The sequence below is a fragment of the Mobula birostris genome, chromosome 3, assembly GCF_030028105.1.
Source record: "Mobula birostris isolate sMobBir1 chromosome 3, sMobBir1.hap1, whole genome shotgun sequence".
NCBI lineage: Eukaryota > Metazoa > Chordata > Chondrichthyes > Myliobatiformes > Myliobatidae > Mobula > Mobula birostris.
The window spans coordinates 173,800,771-173,818,447 of NC_092372.1; the positions used below are offsets into that span (position 1 = coordinate 173,800,771).

At 37.3% G+C, this 17,677-nt stretch overlaps 1 protein-coding gene across 5 annotated transcripts in view; it reads right to left on the reverse strand.

Annotated features, from left to right (window-relative positions):
• akap9 (A kinase (PRKA) anchor protein 9) overlaps positions 1-17,677 on the reverse strand; it is a 206,815-nt gene that overhangs the window by 169,362 nt on the left and 19,776 nt on the right. For all 5 annotated transcript variants that reach the window (XM_072253717.1, XM_072253716.1, XM_072253715.1 and 2 more), the window contains exons 6-8: positions 10,372-10,527; positions 5,110-5,307; positions 1,181-3,763 (exon numbers count right to left, since the gene is read on the reverse strand). In XM_072253717.1, coding sequence (XP_072109818.1) covers positions 1,181-3,763; positions 5,110-5,307; positions 10,372-10,527 — 2,937 coding nt within the window. The remainder of the gene's footprint in view (positions 1-1,180; positions 3,764-5,109; positions 5,308-10,371; positions 10,528-17,677) is intronic.

The following is a 17,677-nucleotide window of genomic DNA, read 5'->3' on the forward strand; positions in this document are numbered from 1 at the left end:
GGAGAAATCAATGTTCATGCCATCAGGTTACAGGCTACCCAGATAGAATAGGAGATGTTGCTCTTCCACCCTGAGAGTGGCCTCATCGTGGCAAAAGAGGAGGCATGTCGGAATGGGAATGCAGATAAAATGACTGACCACCAGAAAATTCCGCTTTTAGCAGATGGAGCGGAGGTGCTTGACAAAGCAGTCCCCCAATTTACGTCGCATCTCACCAATGTAGAGGAGGCCACATTGGGAGCATTGGATAAAATAGACGAGATTCACTCCAAGCCGTTTCTGGCATTTTTAAGCCTGAATGCTTGAAACTGCAGTGAGCAAAACAATTCCAACTTGTCTTACTCCTTATTTCTCACCAACTATCAATGACAATAATCATTGCTTTTTGAACACAAACATATGCAACTGACACTACTTAAAAACTGCTCACTCTAAGCATGATACAGTGGCTAACGGCCACGTAACTTCACACGACTAATGCTAGTTAGAAACTGTTTGGCAATAGTCTCCTGTCCTAATTAAGTGGACAGCGTCCCAAAGGGAATTCCAGCTACTTTCTCGATTAGTTCTTTAAGAGTTGTCCCAAATAAACGGCTGACCCGAATAACCGATGGACCAATTAACCAGAAGGTACTGTATATCCAAATAGCAATTATGAATCTCAACATTCTTCACTAATTTACATTTCAAAGAGGTATCATTTAAAATGGTTTCAATATGATTACTATATTGCTCTTTGTACTAAGATATGACCAAAGAAATTATGAGGATCAGATAAGAGTCATTTGGAAGCGGAAATGGAGGAAATGGTACCTCTTCCTGATGCTGTGCTTGTTCTAGCTGTGGCAGATAATCTTCATTAGATTTGATAATTTTTGGAACTGCTAAAGGATTCTCACATTCTTTGTCCTTTGCATCTTTTGCCTGTTGCAACACGAGTTACATGTGTATCTCAAAACAGAAGTTACGAATTTGGTAAAATCAGCGGTCATATCTCCTACCGCATTGTTGTGTAATCTCAAGTGTTCAAATCTACAAAGGAAATTACTCCTTAAGGATCCAGTTATTTTAGACTTTGTGAAGATAAAGGATATTCATATGCCATGAACTTCAAGCTAAATGGCCTTAATGCTACCAAATATCTAATTTACACACAATTTCGTTCAAAAGAGCTCATTACCTGATTTTCATTTGGCTCAGAATTCAGTTCACAAGCAGATCCTCCAGACTGATCTTCAACCTTCCCCCATACTGGTTTTTCTTGTTGAGCAATAATCAAGGTATTTTTTGTTTCCTCTCCATTTTTGTGAAAGATTTCTTCCAGGAAAGACTTCTGCGGTGTAAGTTCAGCAAATCCCAATTGTTCAGACTGACCAGACTCCAAATGATGCCAACAAGGATCTCTTTCAGTATGTAAACCGTCTGAAAGTTCTGATATATGCTTTTCTCTTAACGTCTTAATTTCAGTTAATAAAGATTCTTTTTCTTGAATCAGATTAATCTGATTCTGTCGCAACTCGTCTCTTTCTGAGACAATAATTTTCATTGAATTTTGTAGTGAAATGATTTGCTCTGTTAGATTTTCTTGTTGTTCATTTTCCTTTAGCTTGCTGGTCACAGTAAAATCTGGCTGTTTAGATTGACGTTCATTCTTTGCTTTTATCAAATTCATTTGGGACAGTTTACCTTCTTGGATCATCAGCTTCTGATTCTCTATTATGTCAGTTTTCTCACATCTTTCAATAGCCTGCTCCTTTAAAGACTTAAGCTCCTCCTTCAAATGCAAGATTTCATTTTGCCTTAAAATTAAGACCTCTGAAAGATCTGAAAGTCTCTCAGCTAGCTCCTTCTTGTCCTGTTGAGCTATTTCAAGCTTTTCCATGAGTTCAGTAGCATCCTTTTCAATGACTTCTCTGCTTCCTAAAATTTCAGATTGGCTACTGGAGTCATCAAGAGTTTTGTCTAACTGAATCTGTTTTATCACTGTGAAATCATCAGCGTCTTCCCTTGATTCTGAAACCTGGAGTTGTTCACTTAAGGCCTTCAACTTTGTCTCATATTCAACTTCTTGCTTAAGCATTTTTTCTTCTATATCGAATTTCATTTTCAACAGGCAGTCATACTCATCACGCAATTCTTGAAAGTTAACTTCAAAATTTTTTTCGGCAAAGGAAAAAGTGTTCCTTTGTCTCTCAACTTCTTCTTTGAGCTCTCTCTCACGGACTTCAAGGTGTTCATTAACTACAGTAAGCCTTTCTATTTGTCCTCTCATTTCTGAAAGATCACGTTCGCTAAACGATGTTAACTTACTCACCTCAGGTACAATTTGAGTTTTCAACTTCTCTTCCATTTCCTTTTTTATCTTTTTTAGGGCCTCATTCTCTTCCTGAAGAACAGTAATTTCCACCTTCATAGTTTCTTGTTCCTTAATCTGTTCTTCCAAAAAATTTCTTTTGGTTTGTAGTTCAACAATTTCTTCTTCAAGTATACTCTTTTCTTTTCCATTTTTTGTTAGTGCTTTAATTTCCATTTCAAGTTCACTTATTTGCAAACGCATTTCAGCTTCCATAGAACTCTTCTGTGACAACTCTATTTCTTCTTTTAGTAAATTCACCTCACATAACAATTGATTATTTTTAATGACCATATTATCCTTTTCACAATTCACCTCTTCAATCTTCTGTTCAAATGCTTTTTGCAAGCTTGCCAATTGCTGACTCTGATTCAAAGCCATTTGCTCTTGAAGAGTACAAATTTTCAGCTTATGATCTCTTTCCAGATCTTCTTTCAGCTTACTTAGCTCTTCTTCATGGCTGAATAGAAGTTGAGTCCTTAATCTCTCTAATTCAGCTTCCTGAGATTCCGCCATTCTGTCCAAAACTTCATCTTTCTCTCTCTCCAGCATGTCAAGCTTAATTTTGTAGTTGGTAACTTCTGCTTCATGCTTAGACTCGAGATCTTTATTAGATTCCAAAGCAGCATTGAGTTGGGCCTTCAAATGGTCAACCATGTCTTTCAGTTCTTCTATTTCCTGCATTTTGTATTTCTGATCTGTAATATTTTCTGATGCTTTCCGCATTTGATCTTTAGTGAAATTGAGCTCTTCCAAAAGATCTTGGACTTGGTTCTGCAGCTCCATCTGTTTCTCAGAAGCTTTTTCTAACTGTTGTGACATATCTTGCCTTACTTGGTCTCTTTGAAAATGAGAGTCTCGTAACTTGGCATTTAGTTCATTGATTGCCATATTTAACACATTAATTTGCTCTTCATTAACTAGGTTATTCACAGAATGACCCAGAGCCTTTTCCATTTCAGATTTATGATGCTCAGTAAGTTTTCTAATTTCCGAAGCATGTTGTTGCTGCAATTCTTGTTTCATTTGTACTATTTGTTTTCCATACATCTCATCCAATTCTGCCTGAAGTTGGTCCATTTTGCGTTGATTTTCTACTTCAATCCTTTGTACTGTTTCCAATTCAGATAAATTGCCCATGTGGCAGCGTTTCTGGAGGGCCTCTACATTACCCATAAGGTGTTTTATTTCCTCTGATGACTGTCTTTCCCTTTGTTTTGAACTCATTAGTTCTATTTTTAGGTTCTCAGCCTCTTGATTCTTTTGCAAAATATGGTCATTTAAATCTTGAACTATTTTTTCTGAAGCAAGCATTTTATCTTTCAACAGTGATATGGCACTTTCATGACCCTTTATTGTTTGTTCAAGCTGTTCAATTAGTTGGTCTTTGTCAGTTTTTTCATTGGCATTCTGTAAAAAGGGAAAACAATCTAAGCATACATGTGCAAAACAAAAATCAGTGCTTGATCAGGTGAAGTAACAATCTTGTACAAACAGGTTTAAATACAATTACATCATCCATGCCATTGGGAGAGTAACCCAAAGGCTTGAATGATCTGGGGCGAGCGTTCCAATACACTCTAACAGCATATATTTAAACAGAAAAGTGCATTCTTGGATTAATTAGCTGGGATTATAATGCAGGAAAAAAAATCTCTTGCAGCTGACAGAAAGGCTAAACTCAATTTAATAAATGCACATCATGACTGTAGATGAAATACTATTGCATATTGTGGAACTTGACTTGCTGTACTTAAACAGACCAGAGTTCAGGTTGGTCTGGAATTTTGGTAGGATTAGTAAAGCCATCAGCATTTACCATTATAATGAAGAAAGTGGCAAAAACTATTGAAAGACACAAAGGCTATTAAAATGCATAAACCCCAATCTGTCAGTAATTCCCTGCTCCTCTGCAGGAAGCACTGTTTCAACCTGTTACTACAGAAAGGAAATGATTGCACTGGTGATGACACAGAGAAGATCTACCAGGGCATTTCTTGGGCTTGGAGCACCTCAGTTATGAGGAGACACTGAGCTTGTTTTTCCTTGGAGGAGAGGAGGGTAAAGAGGGACCTGAGGTATACCAAATCATGAGGGGCATGGTAGGGTTATTTGTGGGAATTTTTTCCCCACAGTAGTATCTAGAAGGCATAGATACAGTGTAGGAATTGAAAGTAGAATCTGAGGTTTCTTTACCCCTATCAGGTAGTAAAAAATTCAGAAAATATTGTCCAAAGCCATGGTTGAGGCAAGGAGTCTCACAACATTTAAATGAGTATCTAAACAAGCAATTGAACTGCTAAGATATAGAAGGCTACAGATGCTATTTATATAGATGAATACTTGATTGCTAGCTTGCCTATAGTGTGCCAAAAGTGTTCTTTTTCACTGTGTCGTAGGACTCCTGTGTCATCACCAGTGCCATCATATCCTTTCTGTATCTATATCAGAAAACTAATGGAAAATTAAAGAATATTCACAAACTATTCTCACTTTAAATAACACTGAAAATATTACCCAAGATCCAACCAATGTACGACTGTATACTAAGACAGTTCCTGCTCAACAAGCTTTCAGCCCTATCACACCAGTTAGTTGGCAATTATAAACCAGAAGGCTCCCATAGTTTTGCTTTTATGCTTAAACAAAAATAAAGAACATGAGTCACACAATTAATCAAATCAAAAAAGTACAGAATGGTTCCCTATTAAGAGTAAACAATGCCATTTATGAATATACTCAAGAAAGAGGCATACCATTAATTGATCTTGAAGTTGAGCTTGCAAGTATTTTATTTGGTCTTGGCATTCCTGATTTATTTTTTGAAAAGTTTTCAGCTGTTGTTCCTGATCATCGATCTGCATTTGATATGCAACAAGTTGCTGCTTTGACTGAATTAGGTCAGCTGCTGTTGTACCGTGGCTCGTACTTCTCACTGCTTCACTGGCTTGCAACTTCATTTCGCATAAATGAAGACATACAAATTTCAAGTTGTTAGCTTCAAACAGAAAGCTAAAGAAATCAATACTACCTCAACAGTGAACAATTAATTAATTTACTTGCATTATTATTTATAACCAATAGTTCACAGCTCCCCAATTACACCATCATTTAATACCTCAGGCTTCATGACCACAGATACTTGGGAGTGAGAGGTGGGCCTTAAAGACTATCTATAGTTGATGGTTCCTCACCTCTTTGTGCTGTCATATTATTGACTTGGCATAGATGCCCCAGTTACTTTGTCTAAGTAATTGACCTAGAATGCCAATCATTATCAATATTGAAGGACTTTTAAACAGCTACTGAGGATTGCACTTGAAAATTCCATACTTACAACATAATACATTAGACAAAGTGGGAAAAAAATTCAACTTTCCCAAAAAACATGGAAAAACTGTGAAAAAAAATACCAGATCATTTTCTAAATTGTAATAGAATATTAGAGATTATCAGCCTCGATGGATTACCTTCAGTGTCTTATTCAAAGGCAATGCCTATAGGCCACTGGATTTAATGTTTTTTCTCTACTGAGGTGAGCACAATATCACATAATAGTAATAAGAAAACATGAATGTGCTGCAAGATGCATACATTTAAATAAATGCACATTAGAAGCATGGATTCCTGTTCTATTACAACTAACTGCTCAATGTATATATTTCAATGCTAGGAGTATTGCGGGGAAGGCGGATGAGTTGAGGGCGTGGATTGACACGTGGAATTATGACGTTGTAGCAATTAGTGAAACTTGGCTACAGGAGGGGCAGGACTGGCAGCTTAATATTCCAGGGTTCCGATGTTTCAGATGTGATCGAGGCAGAGGAATGAAAGGTGGGGGAGTGGCATTGCTTGTTAGGGAAAATATTACAGCAGTGCTCAGGCAGGACAGATTGTATTACAGACCACCCAATAGTCAAAGAGAATTGGAAGTGCAAATCTGCAGAGAGTTAGTAGGCAACTGCTGGAAACATAAAGTTGTGGTGGTAGGGAATTTTAATTTTCCATATATTGATTGGGTCTCCCATACTGTTAGGGGTCTAGATGGTTTAGAGTTTGTAAAATGTGTTCAGGAAAGTTTTCTAAATCAATATATAGAGGGACCAACTAGAGGGGATGCAATATTGGATCTCCTGTTAGGAAACAAGTTAGGACAAGTGACAGAAGTCTGTGTAGGGAAGCACTTTGGTTCCAGTGATCATAACACCATTAGTTTCAACTTGATCATGGACAAGGATAGATCTGGTCCTAGGGTTAAGGTTCTTAACTGGAAGAAGGCCAAATTTGAAGAAATGAGAAAGGATCTAAAAAGCGTGGATTGGGACAGGTTGTTCTCTGGCATGGATGTGATCGGTAGGTGGGAAGCCTTCAAAGCAAGAAATTTTGAGTGTGCAGAATTTGTATGTTCCTGTCAGGATTAAAGGCAAGGTGAATTGGAATAAGGAACCTTGGTTCTCAAGGGATATTGCAACTCTGATAAAGAAGAAGAGGGAGTTGTATGATGTGTATAGGAAGCAGGGAGTTATATAAGGTGCTTGAGGAGTATAAGAAGTGCAAGAAAATACTTAAAGAAATCAGGAGGGCTAAAAGAAGACACGAGGTTGCCTTGGCAGTCAAAGTGAAGGATAATCCAAAGAGCTTTTACAGGTATATTAAGAGCAAAAGGATTGTAAGGGATAAAATTGGTCCTCTTGAAGATCAGAGTGGTCGGCTATGTGCGGAACCAAAGGAAATGGGGGAGATCTTAAATAGGTTTTTTGCATCTGTGTTTACTAAGGAAACTGGCATGAAGTCTATGGAATTAAGGGAAACAAGTAGTGAGATCATGGAAACTGTACAGATCAAAAAGGAGGAGGTCCTTGCTGTCTTGAGGAAAATTAAAGTGGATAAATCCCCGGGACCTGACCGGGTGTTCCCTCGGACCTTGAAGGAGACTAGTGTTGAAATTGCAGGGGCCCTGGCTGAAATATTTAAAGTGTCGCTGTCTACAGGTGAGGTGCCAGAGGATTGGAGAGTGGCTCATGTTGTTCCGTTGTTTAAAAAAGGATCGAAAAGTAATCTGGGAAATTATAGGCCAGTAAGTTTAATGTCGGTAGTAGGTAAGTTATTGAAGGGAGTACTAAGAGACAGAATCTACAAGCATTTGGATAGACTGGGACTTATTAGGGAGAGTCAACATGGCTTTGTGCATGGTAGGTCATGTTTGACCAATCTATTGGAGTTTTTCGAGGAGGTTACCAGGAAAGTGGATGAAGGGAAGGCAGTGGATATTGTTTACATGGACTTCAGTAAGACCTTTGACAAGATCCCGCATGGGAGGTTAGTTAGGAAAATTCAGTCGCTAGGTATACATGGAGAGGTGGTAAATTGGATTAGACATTGGCTCGATGGAAGAAGCCAGAGAGTGGTGGTAGAGAATTGCTTCTCTGAGTGGAGGCCTGTGACTAGTGGTGTGCCACAGGGATCAGTGCTGGGTCCATTGTTATTTGTCATCTATATCAATGATCTGGATGATAATGTGGTAAATTGGATCAGCAAGTTTGCTGATGATACAAAGATTGGAGGTGTAGTAGGCAGTGAGGAAGGTTTTCAGAGCCTGCAGAGGGACTTGGACCAGCTGGAAAAATGGGCTAAAAAAATGGCAGATGGAGTTTAATACTGACAAGTGTGAGGTATTGCACGTTGGAAGGACAAACCAACGTAGAACATACAGGGTTAATGGTAAGGCACTGAGGAGTGCAGTGGAACAGAGGGATCTGGGAATACAGATACAAAATTCCCTAAAAGTGTCATCACAGGTAGATAGGGTCGTAAAGAGAGCTTTTGGTACATTGGCCTTTATTAATCGAAGTATTGAGTATAAGAGCTGGAATGTTATGATGAGGTTGTATAAGGCACTGGTGAGGCCGAATCTGGAGTATTGTGTTCAGTTTTGGTCACCAAATTACAGGAAGGATATAAATAAGGTTGAAAGAGTGCAGAGAAGGTTTACAAGGATGTTGCCAGGACTTGAGAAACTCAGTTACAGAGAAAGGTTGAATAGGTTGGGACTTTATTCCCTGGAGCGTAGAAGAATGAGGGGAGATTTGATAGAGGTATATAAAATTATGATGAGTATAGATAGAGTGAATGCAAGCAGGCTTTTTCCACTGAGGCAAGGGGAGAAAAAACCCAGAGAACATGGGTTTAGGGTGAGGGGGGGAAATGTTTAAAGGGAATATTGGGGGGGGGCTTCTTCACACAGAGAGTGGTGGGAGTATGGAATGAGCTGCCAGACGAAGTGGTAAATGCGGGTTCTTTTTTAACACTTAAGAATAAATTGGACAGATACATGGATGGGAGGTGTATGGAGGGACATGGTCCATGTGCAGGTCAGTGGGACTAGGAAGAAAATGGTTCGGCACAGCCAAGAAGGGCCAAAAGGCCTGTTTCTGTGCTGTAGTTTCTATGGTTTCTAAACTCCAGATATAATAAATCAACAATTCGCTCTGGACAAGGGCATGTAATTAGTGGAAAATGTGTTTAATGGATATCCCAATGGAAAGTTCAAGGTCAAATTTCCTTTCAGTTCGAGGGGTCTGGAAATGGGTGCAATTTTCTTCTGTGCTGAGTTAAACCAGTTTTCAACGACATAAATCTTTTGCCCCTGCACTGAGAGTTCTAGGCCTCAGAATTAAGATTAGGAAAAGCTTAGCGTCAATACTGTCAGCTAACAAAACACATAAAATGCTGGAGGAACTGAGCAGTCCAGGCAGCATCTGTGGAAAAATGTGTGTGTTGCTTGGATTTCCAGCATCTGCAGATTTTCTCTTGTTTGTGACTACAGGCTAACAATTACCAGGGCTTCAGATTCAGATTGAATCATACGTCATATTACTCTTTCCTATTACTTGTTATTTTGTATGTACATACAAGCAATTAACTCATATTTCTAACTCTGCCACGGATGGTCACAGTGAAAGGAGGAGGTTTGTGCATGGGGTTAGCAACTTCATCTCGTAAAAATGCAAAGGTACAGAAACACCAACAGAAACTCCAAAGATCTCATCCCTGGGAGAGGGAGGATCTTTGAAGATGGGCTGAACCTGGGGACAACTTGATAAACTGACCTAGGACAGAGAACTCTGGCAAGCTGCAGTCTATGCCCCAGTAGAGGTGATGGGCTTAAAATGAAGAATAAATTACATATCTCATGAAATGCAAATAAAATATCTGACTTGCTTAAGAGATTTTAAGATTGTGTTGACCAAGGCTGAATTGCTGGTTGATATACTATTACAGTTTCACCATTCTTTTTGAATGGTGTGTTAAGAAATTTTACATACATCAACTGTCAAAAGTTAGATGTTCCAACAATTTTTAACATTCTCTCATTAAGGAATGGTCTGTCCAGATTATGTTCACTCCTTGAGGCAAAGACTGAATCCCATTCCCCTGAATTAGCTGAGTGTTTAATGCATCAGAATCAGGTTTATCATCACCGGCATGTATCGTGAAATTTGTTAACTAGCAGCAGTAGTCCAATGCAATACATGATATAGAAGAAAAAAATAAATTAATTAAAGTATACGTATATTAAATAGATTAAAAATCACGCAAAAATATAAATAATATATATTTAAAAACTGAGGTAGCGTTCAAGGGTTCAAAGTCCATTTAGAAATCGGATGGTGAAGGGGAAGAAGCTGTTCCTGAATCACTGAGTGAGTGCCTTCAGGCTTCTGTACCTCCCACCTGAAGGTAACAGTGAGAAAAGGGCATGCCCTGGGTGCTGGGAGTCCTTAATAATGGACGCTGCTTTCTGAGTCACCGCTTCTTGAAGATGTTCCGGGTACTTTGTAGACTAGTACCCAAGATGGAGCCATCTAACTTTATGACCCCCTGCAGCTTCTTTCAGTCCTGTGCAGTAGCCCCTCTATACCAGACAGTGATGCAGCCTGGGCCTCTCTGTGTACGGAGCAGGGAAAAATGTGGACTGACCTTTTTAATATTATAGGAGTAGCAAAGATAGAGTTTACCTGTTGAAACTGAATTTGTAGCTTTTGACTTTGTTCTGTCAAGTCCAAAAATTCTTGCAGAATCTCATCCTTTTCCTTCCTTGCTTGTTGTAGCTTATCAGTAAGCTGAGTTATAATACCATCTCTCTGCTTGATTGCAGCTTCAAAATCCTGTAGCTGTCCAAAAAAATTTACAGTATAAATAGCACTACTTATTTACAAAATAAAATAACCAGCCTTGAATTTCTTACATCCAACTTTCTACATCTTCAGACTTTGCACCTTTGGCATAGCACAGCTTCTTGGCACTGACAGTGTCAAATAAAATTAATAAAGCTCAACATTACCACATTTGAAGGAAATGCATAATATTTTTTCTCACTAATAAAGCTGTCACAAGACCTGTAAATAAATGCAAAATTAAATAAAAGGTTTATCCATTTAAAAGAAAAATGCACCATATTTTCTCTGCCCCCCCCCCCCCCACAACATGGACTTACCATATCAACTTCCCCCAGCACACTACCGTGCACTGTGGAAACCCTATTCTAGTCTGTCTCTGAAAAGTGCAACACTTAGAATTAAATTCCATTTGATATTCCTTGGTTCACTTGCCCAACTGATCCAAGATCCCTTTATAAATACTGATAATAATTTTTACTATCTACGACTAGGAAGAAGATGTGGAAGGGCGGGTTACTAAGTTTGCGGATGACATAAGGGTTGGTGTTATTGTTGACAGCACAGAAGATAGCCAAAGGAAAAAGCAAGACATAGTCGGGTTGCAGATATGGGCAGGGAAATGGTAGATGGAGTGCAAGCTGCTTCATTTTGGGAGATCAAATATAAAGGGACAGGACACTGTTAGTGGCACAACAGTTATCAACATTGGTGTATAGCAGGATCTTGGGGTCCAAACCCGCAGTCAGGGTATTGAATATAGGAATTAGGACATTACGTTGCAGTTATACAGTCATTAGTGAGGCCGCATTTGGAGTACTTTTTGATCACCCTGTTGTAGGAAAGACATAGCCAAACTGTAAAGTGTGCGGAAAAGATTTACAAGGATGTTTCCAGAACTACAGCACCTGAGTTAAAGGGAGAAGCTGGTCAGGCTAGACCTTTATTCCTTTGAACATGGGAAAATGAGGGGTGACCTTATAGAAATGTTAAAAACTATAAAGGCACAGATAAGGTGGATGGTAACAGTCTTTTCCCAAAGATAGGGAGATTCTCAAATAGAGAGCAAAAAATTAAGGCGAGAGGGTAAATATGTAAAAGAGACCCGCGGGGCAACTTTTTTCAGGCAGTGGATGGTGAGTATTTGGAACAAACTGCCAAAGGCAGTGGCTGAGGCAGATGTAATAGTACCATTGAAGAACTATGATTGATACATGTAGGGGTGGGGGTTTAGAGCACTGTGGATTAAACTTAGTGAATTGGGACTAACTGGGTGTGGACTCATTGAGCAGAAAAGCCTGTATCTGTGCTGTGGAGCTCTATGACTCTATAACACTGTGGGCTGAAGCGTCTCTTCCTGCGCTGTACTGTTCTATGTAACAGCCCAGTCACACAGGAAAAAAATTACTGGTGGTTAACTTCAATTTTTACATCTGCATTCACAGATCTCTACCACTTGCAATAAATTGGTAATAAAATAATGTGCAGGATATAAGTAACATTTTAAAATTTCTTATATTACATTTTTCTTATTCCTATTTTTCAATGCAAATGAAATATTTCTTTGAAGAGCAAAACTTTTGCACTTGTCAAAAGTAACTACAATATCAAAATTATTAGGGGCTGGGTCCAATAGTTTCAAATGTATATAACAAATCTATATTTGTTAACAGCAAAAAAAAAATTAAGAAATAATTTGTGATCCAATAATTTACAAACATTTCCTATATTCCCCTCATAAAACTAAGTATCCAACCCATGAGCAGAGAGAAGAGCGAATCAGATAAGTTATTTGATCACTTCTCCTCAATTGTTTCCACATTTTGCTTGCCACCTCTTGTCATATCCCTCCCCTCACCACTTTATAGTGGCTATCTCGCCTCTATTCTATAAGTCCAGATGAAAAATCTTAACCTGAAACATTGGTTTCCCACTTCCTTGCTGGAACTGCTGAGTTTTTCCAGCAATTTGTTTTTTGCAGTAGACATAAATGGGTTACTTTTGTGTTCAGATCTTGTAAGGAATGGTGCTTGGGCCTCATCTATTCACAAATCTATATCATGCCTTACATATATATCATCCAAGTCTGCTGACAATTTGAAGCTGGGTACAACACAAGATTGCACAAGGCTTCAAGTGATATAGGCATGTTAAATAGGAAAAAACTTGGCAGTTGAAAATACTGTGTAAAAATGTGAGGTCATTCAATTTTCTGGAAAAATTGCCATAAAGAAGCAGAACTAACCTGTCCTTGGTTGCATTAATTTTTTTTCTTCTCAAGAGAGGTATATCCTTCCAATTACCTTCATAGGTTTGCTCAATGTTTCCTACACACATATATCTTCAGTCCTCAAATTTAATACTTTTCATCATTAATTGACAAGATAGTTTAACACTTGGGAAAATTGATGATATAGCATTTGAACTTTTCTCCTTGTGGATAAGTCACTGTCAATTCATGCACCACAAACAAGCAATCAGTGCTGTGGTAGTCACTCCACTTCACTCTAGTTGGGATTATAACTTGAAATTTGCATTAACTTTACCCTTTCCCTTTGTCTCTATGCTTTCAGCAGCTCCAGCACTTGAACTTGCTGTCTTTTAGCGAGGTGGTCTGGACTAAAAGGAATTTGGGTCACGAGTGGGAGTAGGACACAACTATTACTACTAGTTCTTCGGTTGTACTACTGTCATATGCCTCACCGGGAATATAGTACTTTGAGTTTTATCAGAGTTTCATAAAACCTTGACCAAGTTCAAATTTCAAAGTAAATTTATTATCAAAGTACATGTACTGTGTGTCACCATATACTTCCCTGAGATTCATTTTCTGGCAGGTATTCACAGTAAGTAGAAAGAAATACAGTAGAATCAATGAAAAATTATGCACAACAGAAACAGACAAAAAAAACTATGAGCAAAAGACAACAAACTGCAAATACAAAAAGAAAACAACAACAAATAAATAAACAAACAAACAATAAATATCAAGAACACAAGTTGCAGAGTCCTTTAAAGTGCGTCCAGAGGTTTTGGAATCATTTCGGTGTTGGGGGTGATTGAAGTTATCTCCTCTAGTTCAAGAGCCTGCTGGTTGAGGGGTAATAATTGTTCCCAAACCTGGTGGTGTGGATCCTGAGGCTCCTGTACCTTCTTCCTGATGGCAGCAGCGAGAAGAGAGCATGGCCTGGATGGTGGGGTCCTTGATGATGGATGCTGCTTTCCTGTGACTGCGCAACTTGTAAGAGTGCTCAATGGTGGGCAGTCTTTACCTGTGATGCACTGGGTTGTATCCACTACTTTTTTTTGTAGTTTTATCCCCATTCAAGGTCGTTGGTGTTTCATATCAAGCCGTGATACAATCAGTCAGTATATTCTCCAGCACGCATATATAGAAGTTTGTTAAAATTTTAGATGACATGCCAAATCTGTGCAAACTTCTACGAAAGTAGAGGTGCTACGGGGCCTTCCTTGTATATGCCGTACCCAGGACAGATCCTCTGAAAGGATAAGACAGAGGAATTTCAAGTTGCTGACTCTCTCCATCTCTGATCTCCTGATGGAGACTTGCTCGTGACCTCCTGTTTCCTCCACTTGTAGTCAATATTAAGCTCTTTGGTTTTGCTGACATTGAGTGACAGTTTGTTGCTGCGACCAGATTCTCAATCTCTCTCCTACATGCTGATTTGACACCATCTCTGACTCAGCCAACGACAGGTGTCAGCAGCAAACTTAAATATGACCTTAGAGCTGTACTTAGCCTCGTAGTCATAAGCATAAAGCAAGTAGAGTTATTTTCAAGTGTGCTTATCCAAGTTTATCCAAATGGGTTTACAAGTTATGTGAGCTATATTTACCTTTAATATTTTTTTTTACTTGTAAGGAATTACATTAGTGGGGCATTTCCTTTGTTTCTACTTTATAATAAATATCTAGAATCTATTTCAATGCTAAAAAATTATTCTACACATTCTGCAAAATAAAGTTATTTTCCTTGTCCTTGATAACACTTCCTCCACAGTCACCATCAGCACAAAGGAAATGCCCCACTAATGTAATTCCTTACAAGTAAAACAAATATTAAAGGTAAATATAGCTCGCATGACTTGTAAACCCATTTGGATAAACTTCCACCAATCACATCCTAATCGCTTAGGAAAGGCCAACCGACTGCCAGAAAACCATACAAATGAAACACATTAAAATAGTTAAAATTTACAAAATATTAATTAGGAAAAAAAACATTCAAAACAGAGCAGACTAACTTAGGTGACCAGCTGGAAATAGAAATTAGATTTTATATTTTGACTTCCAGAATACATGATTTAATTAAGTATGAAGCAAAAATTTTACAAGTATGAGCTGTGTGAGAATAGGGCCAATCAGGTGTGATAGTGGAAACATGTGCATGGAGTCGGAGGAGGGAGTGGAGGTATTTAATGAACACTTTGCTTCAATATTCACCAGGGAAAAAGACCTTGGTAATTGTGGACTGAAACGCTTGAGCATATAGACATTAAGAAAGAGGATGTGAAAAGCATCAAGTCACCAGGACCAGATGAGATATACCCCAGACTACTGTGGGAGTCAAGGAAGGAGATTGCTGAGCCTCTTGCGATGATCTTTACATCATCTTTTCTTTTTAAATCTTTTTATTAATTATTATTGAAAATCAACAACAGAGAAACATACATCAAAATAATCAAGATAACATATCCATATATAGAGTAAAAGTTAAACTATCAACCAGGCTGAACAGTATATCAATAATAATCAAAAAACAAAGTATTAAAGCTTTTTTTTAATGGAAAAAAGGAAAGAAAGAAAAAAAGAACCTTTACTAACTAAAACAGAGAAAACTCCTAATAACTAAAAAAAAGAGGGGGAAAAAAACCCATTTGGAGCACAAACCCAGAGCTATGTGCCATACAAGCTTCCATTAAAAAAAAAGACATCAAACCACCAACCAAATTCATATAACCAAGCATTAGAAAAGGACCATCTTAATTAACTCAAGTCAAATGATAATAATGGGCAAAAGAACCCCACCTTTTCTCATAGGATCAGAAGTTCAACTTCTAATTTTTTCCAAACTAAGACATAACATCACCTGAGAGAACCATTGTATCAAAGTGGGAGCAGAGACATCTTTCCATTTTAATAAAATAGCCATTCTAGCCAATAATGTGACAAATGCAATTCCATATTGGTCAGATATAGAAATACCATATGTTGAGGAATTATACCAAATAAAACTGTCAATTTATTAGGTTGTAAATTGATTCTTAAAGCTTTAGAGATTATAGAAAAAATTAAGATTTCCAAAATTGTTTCAATACAGAACACGACCAAAACATATGTGTCAATGTAGCTATCTCAGTTTTGCATCTATCACACTGACTATTAACATTAGGAAATATTTTAGACAATCTCTCCTTCGTCAAATAATAACGATCAACAATTTTAAATTGAATTAGAGAATGACTGGCACAAATCGAAGAAGAGTTAACCAGCTTCAAAATTCACAACCAATCCTCTGTTATCAAGGTCATATTAAGCTCTCTTTCCCAATCTTGCTTGATCTTAAGTAAAGGATAATTGTCCTGTTGTATTTTTAAAATAATGTCTAACAGGTCAGAATCTTGTATATATGGAAAATTACTTAAATATTCTTGCAAAAAAATGTCTGACCTGGAGATATTGCAAAAAATGTGAATACGAGACAGAGTATTTAGTTACTAATTTCTCAAAGGACATCAATCGACCTTCTTGAAACAAGTCCATAAAGGAAAAAAATCCTTTATTCCTCCAAAGAGAAAAGGTAGGATCACTAAGTGAAGGTTTAAATAAATAGTTTCGATAAATTAAGAAGGTTAATTTTTTTAAGATTAAAAAACTTAGGAAACTGATACCAAATTTGTAATGATTGATTAATCATAGGATTTATATTTAGAATAGAAATTTTGGCTAATTGTACAGGTTAAGGAGCTCCTAATAATGTAGCTAAATGAAATTGTTTCACAGTTCTCAATTCCAAGTCAACCCAAGATGGTCGTTCCTTTTTATCAGTCCAATATAACTAAGAACACGCATAACGTATATTAACCGCCCAATAATACATTCTTAAATTAGGCAAAGTAAGACCTCCATCCTTTTTTAATTTTTGTAAATTACATTTTCCAATTCTTGGTCTTTTGTTATTCCAAACAAAAGATGAAATAATAGAGTCAACTTGATCAAAAAAACTTCTTAGCTAGAAAAATAGGAATGTTTTGAAATACATATAAAAATTTTGGTAAAATCATCATTTTAACTGCATGAATTCAACCTACTAAGGAAAGCCTAAGTGGATTCCATCTAGAAAAAAATTGCTTCATAAAATCCACTAAGGGAACTAAATTAGCTCTATAAAGGTCTCCATAATTTTTAGTAATGGTAATACCTAAATATTTAAAAGAATCCATAACTTTTAAAGGAATGTTATCATATATAGAAGCGGAATCATTTAAAGGAAATAATTCACTTTTATGCAGGTTTAATTTATATCCTGAAAACAATCCAAATTCAATAGGAATAGCTTCTTCGGGATTTGAAACATAAACCAAAAGATCATCTGCATAAAGGGAGATCTTATGAATAGTCCCATTTATAGAAATTCCTTGAATATTTTTAGCTTCATGAAGTGCAATAGCCAAGGGTTCCAACATCAAGTTAAATAACAGAGGACTTAATGGACATCCTTGTCTCGTACCCCGAGAAAGCTGGAAAAAGGGGGATCTACAGTTATTAGTGATACAGTGGCAATAGGGCTTTTATATATCAATCTGATCCATCTATTAAAATTAGTACCAAAGCCAAATTTCTCTAAAACTTTAAATAGATATTTCTATTCAACTCTATCAAATGCATTTTCAGCATCTAGAGAGACAACACATTGGGGAGACTTAGAGAGGGATGAGTATATAATATTTAACAATCTCTGAGTATTAGAAAAAGAATAACGACCTTTAATAAAAACCACTTGATCCTGAGAAATAATTTTAGCTGGTATATTCTCCATCTGATTAGCCATCATTTTTGAAAGAATCTTGGCATCCACATTTGATAATGAAATAGGTCTATATGAAGCACAATCAGTAGGATCTTT